Genomic DNA, 11,570 nt, shown 5'->3' with positions numbered 1-11,570 from the left:
TTCATGCCTTACCTTTGACGAGAAGCTGTTGTTGAAACTCCAATATGTCCCATAAACATCACAAATGGTCCTTTTGTTCGATTAATTCCGTCGATATATATTCAAAATGTCCATTTATTTGGCGCGTTTCATCCAGAAAAACACAGGTTCCAACTTGCTCAAACGTGACGATAAAATATCTCAAAGGTTACCTGTAAACTTTGGCAAAAAATTTCAAACTACTTTTGTAACACAACTTTAGGTATTTTTTAATGTTAATAATCGATACATTTGAAGACGTGATGATCTGTGTTTGGATGAAAAGCGAGCAAAGAAGTTATTTAGTCTGTCTGGGAGCAAGACATCCTGGTCCGCGACGGGGCTGGTTTTCTTTTTGTAATCCGTGATTGACTGTAGACCCTGCCACATACCTCTATGGGTCTGAGCCGTTGAATTGCAACTCTACTTTGTCTCTATACTGACGCTTAGCGTGTTTGATTGCCTTGATTGCGGAGGGAATAGCTACACTGTTTGTATTCGGTCATGTTTCCGGTCACCTTGCCCTGGTTAAACGCAGTGGTTCCAGCTTTCAGTTTCACGCGAATGCTGCCATCAATCCACGGTTTCTGGTTTGAAAGTCTGTCATTCTCTGGATGAAGTCATGCTGGATTGACAGCATGGCCAATGCATTTAACATTTTCTAGCCTACGGAGTTGCGAATTAAGGTTTTTATCCATTTAAGTGGGGAAAAGTTTCTCCCTGACTTGTGATGAGGATTTTGAGAAGAGTCTGCAGGTGGTTCTCATAGAGTGATTTCAATAAAGAAGGGCTGTCTTTCCAGTGTGCAGCTCAGGATCCCAGTAGACAGTGAACAGCTCCCTTTTCAACTTCTCCTGGTTGCCCACAGGTCATAGCTTGGTAACACACTGGAGTTCTGCGGTCGGAAAGAAATCCTTCGGTAGCGTTTGGACACCACATACATTACCACTCATCAGCGATGCCTTGTTGTAGGTTTGTGCAAACAGCTTCTCCTTGACATTCAGTTGCACTAGGACTTGTTTGATGGTGTTGGAGAGGCCAACACCAGTTTTGTCCTCTACATAAACCTCTCACACATACTGTTGTCTGGTAACATATAGCACAGCACTATTACCATCTGTGATTTACAGGAGACGTCAGTTGTCTCGTCTGCTTGTACAGACGCAAAAGGAGTCTCAGACACCTCCTTAGCTATAGCTTCTCTGTATATGTCATACATACAATCCAAAAGTTAGTATTGGATCATGCTTGATGTGCCCTTAAAAATTGGTTGATCGTCATAGTGCCTTTGTTGCCTGTAATCTCCTTCAAGCATGGTCTCAAAATACACCTGAAAATGCCTGGGTTCAAGGTGTCGGCCAATTCGTCATGGCCCCACAGTGCTATCTCACAATTACCACACAATTTAATGAATGCTATAATTCTGGCAAGCACCTACCTATTCTCCTCCGTTTGTTGGTTGTGGAGGTTGATGGCTCGTCTATCTGCGGAGTATAGCTGAGCCACGTTTAATTTATTATAAATCCTTAAACCCAGACTTGGACCACACACCCTCTCCACTGAATAGCAGGCAGGGGAAGCAAAATAGTGATTGCTTTGCAACGCTAGCACTGCTTCCTTCCAAACCACTCATTGTTGAATTTGCGACTTGTTGTGTAATGTTTATGTCCAATGGATGATGAGCACAGAGACGTTTTATCTCTAATTTCACTTCACATGACAAGGATTGAAAAGGATTTGCCAGTAGATTGTAGACTTGATTCATGGTGGTGACTGCTAGCTTGCTAGCTAAGATTTTGAAAGTATTTTTTTTTTTTTTTTTTGAAAGTAACAATTTTGAAAGTAAAGCATGATCAGTCCAATCAAAGCTACTTTAGATGTAACGTGATTTGACGTCATTTTATCTGTGGCCAATGACCGTGAGACTTCTTGGATGGGCGCTTCTAATGTAACTCTATGGCAGCACCAAAGGGGATTGAATTTTCGAGCTGTCCCCATAGATTTTGCGGTGACATAGTGTCCAAATGAGTGACAGAACACTGAGCCAATCACGGCGCAACTAGAGAACATTACCAATCCCTATGCTCTGTATTTCCGCTGGCTGCCCTACCACCACAGAAAGCACTGATCTAGGCTGAAACACCTGCATTTTGGAGCTGCCTTAATCAAGAAAGCAAAAAAGAGACCATATTTGTATGCAGCTTTATTAACTCAATATATAAAAAAAATTACATTGTTTGCCAACTGATATGTGACACGTATTGATGCCAAAATAACATGCAAAACAGGCACAAAAATATATATATACAGTACCAGTCAAGTTTGGACATTCCTACTCATTCAAGAGTTTTTCTTTATTTTAACTTTTTTCTACATTGTAGAATATAGTGAAGACATCAAAACTATGAAATAACACATAAGGAATAATGTAGTAACCAAAAAAGTGTTAAACAAATCAAAATATATTTTATATTTGAGTTTCTTCAAAGTAGCCACCCTTTGCCTTAATGACAGCTTTGCACACTCTTGGTATTCTCTCAACCAGCTTCATGAGGTAGTCACCTGGAATGCATTTCAATTAACAGGTGTGCCTTGTTAAAAGTAAATTTGTGGAATTATTTCTTTCTTAATGCATTTGAGCCAATCAGTTGTGTTGTGATAAGGTATGAGTGGTATACAGAAGATAGCCCTATTTGGTAAAAGACCAAGTCCATATTAAAGGACACCAATAAGAAGAAGAGATTTGATTTGACCAATAAACATGAGTAATGGATATTAGACCCGTATTAGACTGGCCTTCACAATGACCTGATCTCAACCCAATCGAGATGGTTTGGGATGAGTTGGACCGCAGAGTGATGGAAAAGTAGCCAACAAGTGCTCAGCGTATGTGGGAACTCCTTCAAGACTGTTAGAAAATCATTCCAGGTGAAGCTGTTTTAGAGAATGCCAAGAGTGTGCAAAGCTGTCATCATTACTAAATGATTCTATGTGTTATTTCATAGTTTTGATGTCTTCACTATTATTCTACAATGTAGAACATATAAAAAATAAAGAAAAACCCTTGAAAGAGTAGGTGTGTCCAAACCTTTGACTGGTACTGTATATGTTATATTTTTTAGCTAAAAGGGGGGGGGGGGGGGGGGTCACAAAACACCTGCCCTGAATGAAGCTATGTACAACCAACAGCTCACTAAGATCACAGTCATCTCACTGCTGAAGACCAATAGGATTTTCAAAGCATGATGATACTGCTGTGTTCATAACAAAGTGGGAAGGTTGTAATTACCTGCTGTGAAATCATAAATACCAGTTGGATGCATTCACGTGCTTTGAACTCATTGAGAAACGCCGATTGGCTAATGGCCAACAAGTTGCGTCAACCATAAACTATGAGTACAGCTATCGTGTTTGTTAAATTATAATGTTATAATGTTCATATTTCTAGATAGATTTTTGTAAAGAATGTTTTGTTGTTGCATTGATCTGCTGAAAATGCTGTTAAAAAAGTAATTTCCTTAGTAGGTGACGTCAGAGGTCAGCATGTGGGAGAAGTCGGAGCTCAGGGAAGATAGACAAGTTTCCCACTAGTAATTACCAGTTGGAGGGACGTTCAAGTGGACTTTTACTAGTCGTATGTATAAATACCACCTTCCCACTTGTATTGTCTCTAGTAGGCCTAACTATCTCAGTGTATCAGAAGTCTTTAATCAGATTCTGTATGTTCCAGTGCTGCCCACTGCACTCCTGAATGATGAGCTGGTAGTAAGTGTCCTCGCCTGGGGCAATCTCCAGACATCTCTTTGTCTGTCTGTTCTGGATGGCTTTTCGCTGTAAAACACAGCAGCATTCTACTGTACAGCATCACAATAATAAAAAAAAGTCAAAGACATCTCCGTTGTTTCCAACAATTTATAAGCATCAACTTCCCTTAATCATGTTAGAGTGCTTACCTGTTGGAAGTCCCAGAGCATGTGGAATCCCTTCTGCTTGGCCACCTTGCACTCATACAGTCCTGGGGTTCGAGTGCCAGTGTCCACCAGACAGCGATTACTGTTGTACTTGTGAGACATGATGCCTCCAATGTAGATCTCCCCACTGGCTCGATAATAACAGATCTGGACAGAGAGTATAGATATTTAGGCTTTTCTGAGTCTGTGGTATTGATAGTACTTTCCATTGTGGCATGGATTGAATCTCAAGTCTGCCATGGGATGGACCATATTATACATCTAGTTAAATTCTAAGATATAAAGCAATGTTTATACAAACCTGTGGACGAAAGTAATGGCATCCATATAAAATAGGTGTGTTCCCCGGAACTGGGCCTTGATCTATACAGAGATCCGTCTTCTGGTCATTGACCAGCTGTTGATTTTATGTAGAGAGATAAACGGTTATAAAAATGCAGATTCCTATTCTGATTTATGACCCTGCATCCTATTGACAAAAGGATGCCCTGCATGCCACTAAACACAGTTTGTGAGGAAAAAGTTCCAGAACAACTGTAACATTTTAGCATCACTCACAGCTCCATAACCAAGCAAGTCACCCAGGGGGTCTAACATGGGATACACGTTATCCAGATACCACTGGAAGGGTTTGCAGTTCATCCTCTTTCTCAACGTCTTCCTCTCTGAAACATCCCCAATGTCTATGCCATGATCCTGTGGTGAGAAAGAGGAAGATTTCTAAATCAGAAACACAGGCCATGTGAGCAATCCACCTATTATCCACTTTTGCTTACCGCCATCATTTTACATAGATCCTATGATCTTTATTATGGCATTGAGTAATAGACAATTTTTTAAATAATATTGACTGTGTAGTCTGCTTATTTTCAAACACAAGGCATGCAAAACAGCAATCATTGCTATTCTATAGGAGCAGCTGAACAAAACCTACTTTTGATTGGTTTGTTGTGTACAGTACCTTCAGTGGGATGTTCCAGGCAATGTTGACATTATGTTTGTAGTCATCCATCCAGACCTCAGCCACTCTCAGAGCATTCCTCTTCATTGTAATGCTCAGGTCGGGGAGATAGGGTTTATGGGCCCTCTCGATGTGGGCTATTTTAGAACAAGGTATGACCTCGACACTTCCACCACAAAGCCACACCTAGATACACCAAACACCAAGAGAGAAGGAAGAGTTTAATGATATGGACTGAAGTGTCTGGATGTTGGATGTAGATTGGTTTGTTCAGACTGAATGACTCAAGAACAGAAAGTAATTCTGAAAACACAAGTCTGCTTTGATTTCAAACATTCATTTAGAAACTGTAGCAGAGGGGCTTACCCGGATGCCCAGTTCAACATTTTCACCTCCATAGATCTTCATACCACCATCCAGAGCACCAATTTCTCCAAAGAACAGGCGATCAACCACTAGTATGCCCATAATGGAGGGGCTCCTGACAAACATACAGGACAAATCATGGTCAATTCCACATTGGGAGAAGTGACATTCATTTTAATGAATAGATAACGCAAAATAATAATCCAGTTGTAAATATTAGGGAAGATTTTCCTCCCAATGCTGTGCTTTCCTTATCGTCTATTCAAACAGATTTGTGAAACTGGACTATCATCCGATGATGAAATCACGAACAACTCACTTTCCTGGCTGTGACTCGTCTTTCAAGGCATACCACTCAGGTCTGAAGGACTCATACATACACCACAGGGCCCAGTCAAAGGCATCTGCAGCAGGCCCATAGCGTGTGACGGTCAAGTCATCGAAATGGACTTTGTCAAACACCGGTGTCAACACCAACGTGCGGTCCTCCTTTATGCGAGCTAACAGAGGCTCCGCCCTGTTCACACAAACACAGAGTCAAAACACCATGTTGGGGGGGGGGGGGGGTGTTCAAAAAGTCTCACTGCGATATTTCATTTAGACTACCATTCCACATGGACCTCTATGTGGGCATCCAAGATGGCCACCACATCTCCTGTAGCTTCCCTCCACCCTGAGAGGCGGGCCTGTGTGAGACCGAGCTGCTCTGAGTGTCTCACTCTCTTCACCAGGCCGGGACGCTCTTCATGGATGAAGCTGATGTAGGCATCTAACCTCTCCTTTAGATCCTCTGTGAAAGCAGACAATTTCAAATCAGTGATACACAACAAAAGTTGAAAGCCACACCTACGTTCAATCTAAATGTTACCAAATATACTTTGAAATGTTTCTAAGAGGTGAGAAGAGACCAATTAGGCAAACCATTGGAGCTGTGGTCATCCACCAGTATGATGTCTTTGAGCAGGCGTTGGGGGGTCTTGTCTATGATGCTGCAGACGGCTCTCTTGATGATTGACAGGGCCTCGTCCAAGTAGATCAACACCACGCTGATGGTGGGCAGGTCATGGGGATACTGGTGCTTAGCACATCTAACAGGCACAACAAAAACATTTGGTCCAACTCATATCATTCATTCAGTTCACCAAAGCTGCCGTTTCACTCTTCAAGTTATTGTCAACTTCAATGTCATTGCGAGAGCTTTGAATTATAAGGTTCTATCTGCATTTCTGTCAAAATGTATTTATTGACATAGACTTGTTCTGTTCAATGTTTTCTACCTATATAGTACTCTAAACCCCCAATCCATGTTGTTGAGTTTAAAAGAATACATGATAAAAATTGCTTAGGATCCAGTTATCTTAGAATCATCTTTTTACAGGTAGAACCTTCTAGTTCTAAGGTCACAATTTCTCAAATTGAATTCACAGTGCTGAAGATGGAATTGACCTCGGATGGCCGCAATGCAACAGACTGTGGTTAGAATTCAGAAGTTTTCAGAGGATCCATCATTTGCTGTGTTGAGGTGGCGGAGAGATGAGGAAAATGATTTACTTAGGATCGCGAGTATCAGAGATTTCCCTGTTCAGGGGTAGTCTGTCACTCAGGAAGGCATTGTATCCATACATCTGAAACAGCCCCTCTGCTTCTTTCTGCTCCTCCTCTGAGAGCTCACCACCCCAGCTTGTAAACAGAGCTGAGTTGGGGTACACCTTCTTCACCACCTTCCTCTCCTTGACCTCGGGAGCCTTCACAGTCTGCCCCTCTTTCAGACTGCCCCCGTCGTTGATTGTCTTCACTGTGGACACACATGACAGCTGTTCATCACATTGTAATAAATGTTTTAAGGCTGCCAGAATCAACAAGAGTCACTCCTTTTGATACAGAGCATGATCTCATTTAAAATCAAATCAAATCAAATCTTTATTTGTCACATGCGCCGAATACAACAGGTATGAATACAACAGGTACAAGCTCACCATGAAATGCTTACTTACAAGCCCTTAACCAACAATGCAGTTCAAGAAAGAGTTAAGAAAATATTTACCAAATAAACTAAAGTAAAAAATAATAAAAAGTAACACACTAAAATAGCAGTAACGAGGCTATTTACAGGGGATACTGGTACCGGGTGAATGTGCGGGGATACAGGCTAGTCGAGGTAATTTGTACATGTAGGTAGGGGTAAAGTGACTATGCATAGATAATAAACAGTGAGTAGCAGCAGTGTAAAAACAAATGGGGGGTCAATGTAAATAGTCCGGGTGGCCATTTGATTAATTGTTCAGCAGTCTTATGGCTTGGGGGTAGAAGCTGTTAAGGAGTCTTTTGGTCCTAGACTTGGTTCTCCGGAACCGCTTGCCGTGCGGTAGCAGAGAGAACAGTCTTTGACTTGGGTGACTGGAGTCTTTGCACATTTTGTGGTCTTTCCTCTGACACCACCTAGTATATAGGTCCTGGATGGCAGAAAGCTTGGCCCCAGTGATGTACTGGACCATACTCACTATCCTCTTTAACGCCTTACAATCAGATGCCGAGAATTTGCCATTCCAGGTGGTGATGCAACCGGTCAGGATGCTCTCGATGGTGCAGTCGTATACATTTTTGATGATCTGGGGACCTATGCCAATGTGAAAATCTCTTCAGTCTCCTGAGGGGGAAACGGTGTCAGGCCCTCTTCACGACTGTCTTGGTGTGTTTGGACAATGATAGTTCGTTGGTGATGTGGACACCAAGGAACTTGAAACTCTTGACCCGCTCCACTTCAGCCCTGTTGATGTAGTCCACGATCAGCTCTTTTGTCTTGCTCACATTGAGGGAGAGGTTGTTGTACTGGCACCACACTACCAGGTCTCTGACCTCCTCCCTATAGGCTGTCTCATCATTGTCAGTAATTAGGCCTACCACTGTTGTATCGTAAGCAAACTTAATGATGATGTTGGAGTCGTGTTTGGCCACGCAGTCATGGGTGAACAGGGAGTACAGTAGGGGACTAGGCACGCACCCCTGAGGGGCGCCTGTGTTGAGGATCAGCATGGCAGACGTGTTGTTGCCTACCCTTACCACCTGGGGGCGGCCCGTCAGAAAGCCCAGGATCCAGTTGCAGAGGGAGGTGTTTAGTCCCAGGGTCCTTAGCTTAGTGATGAGCTTTGTGGGCGCTATGGTGTTGAACGCTGAGTTGTAGTCAATGAACAGTATTCTCACATAGGTCTTCCTTTTGTCCAGATGGGAAAGGGCAGTGTGGAGTGCGATTGAGATTGCGTCATCTGTGGATTTGTTGGGGCGGTATGCAAATTATATTGGGTCTAGGGTATCCGGGATGATGCTGTTGATGTGAGCCATGACCAGCCTTTCAAAGCACTTTATGGCTACCGACGTGAGTCGATTATAAAAGGCATTTAGCTCGTCTCGTAGGCTCGCGTCACTGGGCAGCTCACGGCTGGGTTTCCCTTTGTAGTCCGTAATAGTTTTCAAGCCCTGCCACATCTGACGAGCGTCAGAGCTGGTGTAGTAGGATTCAATCTTAATCCTGTATCGACGCTTTGCCTGTTTCATGGTTCATCTTATTAGTGTCCCGATCCTTGAAAGCGGCAGCTCTAGCCTTTAGCTCGATGCAGATGTTGCCTTTAATCCATGGCTTCTGGTTGGGATATGTACGTACAGTCACTGTGGGTACGACGTCGTCAATGCACTTATTGATGAAGCCGATGACTGAGGTGGTATACTCCTCAATGCCATTGGATGAATCTCGGAACATAATCCAGTCTGTGCTCGCAAAACTGTCCTGTAGTGTAACATGTGCGTCATCTGACCACTTCTGTATTGAGCAAGTCACTGGTATTTCCTGCTTTAGTTTTTGCTTGTAAACAGGAATCAGGAGGATAGAATTATGGTCAGATTTGCCAAATTGAGGGTGAGGGAGAGCTTTGTATGCGTCTCTGTGTGTGGAGTAAAGGTAGTCTAGAGCTCTTTTTCCTCTGGATGCACATGTGACATGCTGGTAGAAATTGGGTAAAATGGATTTAAGTTTGCCTGCATTAAAGTCCCCGGCCACTAGGAGCGCCGCTTCTGGATGAGCATTTTCTAGTTTACTTATGGCCTTATACTGCTCGGTGAGTGCGGTCTTAGTGCCAGCATCGGTTTGTGGTGGTAAATATACGGTTATGAATAATGAGAACTCTCTTAGTAGATAGTGTGGTCTACAGCTTATCATAAGGTTCTCTACCCCAGGCGAGCAATTCCTTGAGACTTCTTTAGTATTAGACATCGCGCACCAGCATTTATTGACAAAAATATATTTTATTTAATCCTCTATTAGTTTATTTAAACCCTTTAATTAACTCTGTACAAATTCCCTTTTACAATAATCACTGTGAAGTGTAAAATAACTTTCTGGGATCAACTCTACATGTAGGTTTAGGCTAGATTCTAATGTGTTCTCAAATCCTCCCCTCTAAATCTGCCCTACCATCTGGAACAGTGGCAGACTGCAGTCCAGGTACAGTACGTGGACAGAGCTACTGCCATTTCCCTTCCAGGTAAGTCACAGTTAAATGAAGGAGATTGCGACTTACACAGCTTCTCGATGTGAGCCTCCATCTTCTCCAGCCTCTTGAGCATGTCCTGGCCCCTGGACGAGTCATTCTGATGGGCCCTCTGCAGTCTCTCCCCATGAGAATGAACCTCCCGCTTAATGGATGTGATGTAGAGTATTCCAGCAGCCATGGCCAGCAAAGGGGCCAGCCCTCGGACCCAGCCTAGCCTCATCATCCCTCTGATTGTAAGCGCTCAGCCTGGGGATACAGACAGGATGGCCTTCCTCTCTCACTCTCTCACTGAGAATCAGGTTCGCCTGAAAGGAGGGAGGGGTGATGTAATAGAAATTGAGCAAAGGAGAAGTGAACAAAGGAGAAGAGCAGTCGAGGATAGTAAATCAAAAATCTATTTGGTTTATTACAAGTTGCAACAGGGAGAAAACTCCAGCCCAGAAGCAGAGAACACATCTAACTGGCCTTCTCTGAGAACACCCTTATATCCTAATCAGCGTACAAATGTTCTGTAAACACCATCCCGACAGGCTTGTAGGAAGTCAAAACAGAAGGCAGTGACTTTGTCAGCAGCTACAGAATCACATTGTTTCACACAATATAATAATAATCAGTGTATCCTCTGTCCTTGTACCTCCAGTCTGGCGTCAACCTTATCAGCAGTTATGAGTTTAATCCATAACATACAGCCTCTAGTCTAGTGACCATCAACCCGAGTGTTACAAACAGAACACTGGAAATCACATTTGTTACACAAACTTCAAATATGCTAAACATTGTGTTGATCATTGTAAATTAAATATGAACTTTAGTCATCTTAAATATTCCCATTATACTGTAGCTGAGGTGCACCATACCTGGCTGGCTGGCACTCAGTGGGTGTGAGTTTCTCGTCTACTCACCTCCCCTAGGCTGTCAATCACTCACTGTCTCTGGTCCTGGAGTTTGGGTCGATGTGACAATTAGCAAATTGTCATATACATACTGTATAAAACACAGTGCACATTTCTGAGGAAAAGTGCATTGAAGCGCAGTCACTTATATTTGCCCATGAATGTTTACCTTGTAAATGTTTACCTTTATAGCCTTTTGTCCTGAAAAATACATCAACTATGATTAACTAGGCTATTATGAGATACATCGAACATGCATACTTGTGCAGACCAGGTGGGCACTGAAGTGGATGAAAACATTCTGAATGCCCTACTGTTCAACACCCAACGTATTGGGCATGGGTATGCAAAGGAGCTCTCCAGGAAGGGAAACAGGGCCTGGAAGTATGCGTCATCTCAAACCAGGTAAATGCCATATTGTCTGTTAGTACTCATCATAATATAACTAATTCCCATTGATTCAATAAAAAATCAGCACTGTAGGGTATTTCAGTTTGGGGACAATAAAGTTCATCTTATGTTAACTGAAACGCTAGATACAGTCGCTACCTACTGAGCACACACTGGTTGAATCAACGTTGTTTCAACGTCATTTGTCAACGTATTATGATGTGGAATCAAAGTGGAAAATACATTGGATTTGAAAAAAGTCATCAACCAGTACTGTCCATCTCATTTCAACCAGCGTTGTAAACATTGAAATTAGGGTAAAACTTTAACTTAAATACATTGACTTAACCTGACTAACAGGTTGCTACATCAATCATCTGATTTCAACATAATCATCAAAACTATGTATACGTTGAAATTGCGTTGA

At 42.5% G+C, this 11,570-nt stretch overlaps 1 protein-coding gene across 1 annotated transcript; it reads right to left on the bottom strand.

Annotated features, from left to right (window-relative positions):
- Window positions 1-3,714: 3,714 nt before the first annotated feature.
- LOC129864781 (probable polypeptide N-acetylgalactosaminyltransferase 8) lies at window positions 3,715-10,228 on the bottom strand. The gene is made up of 11 exons (XM_055937073.1): window positions 9,888-10,228; window positions 6,868-7,111; window positions 6,238-6,404; window positions 5,923-6,106; window positions 5,636-5,833; window positions 5,317-5,431; window positions 4,951-5,136; window positions 4,548-4,685; window positions 4,291-4,386; window positions 3,972-4,136; window positions 3,715-3,849 (listed from the first exon to the last, which is right to left on the bottom strand). Exons 1-11 carry the CDS (start codon window positions 10,081-10,083, stop codon window positions 3,715-3,717), a joined length of 1,824 nt encoding a protein of 607 aa, XP_055793048.1. The 5' UTR covers window positions 10,084-10,228.
- Between the last annotated feature and the right edge of the window lie 1,342 nt (window positions 10,229-11,570).

This window comes from Salvelinus fontinalis, chromosome 11 (assembly GCF_029448725.1).
Source record: "Salvelinus fontinalis isolate EN_2023a chromosome 11, ASM2944872v1, whole genome shotgun sequence".
NCBI classification, from domain to species: Eukaryota; Metazoa; Chordata; class Actinopteri; order Salmoniformes; family Salmonidae; genus Salvelinus; species Salvelinus fontinalis.
Note: the sequence above shows the minus strand (reverse complement) of the source record. Positions and strands in the feature narration are given on the sequence as shown.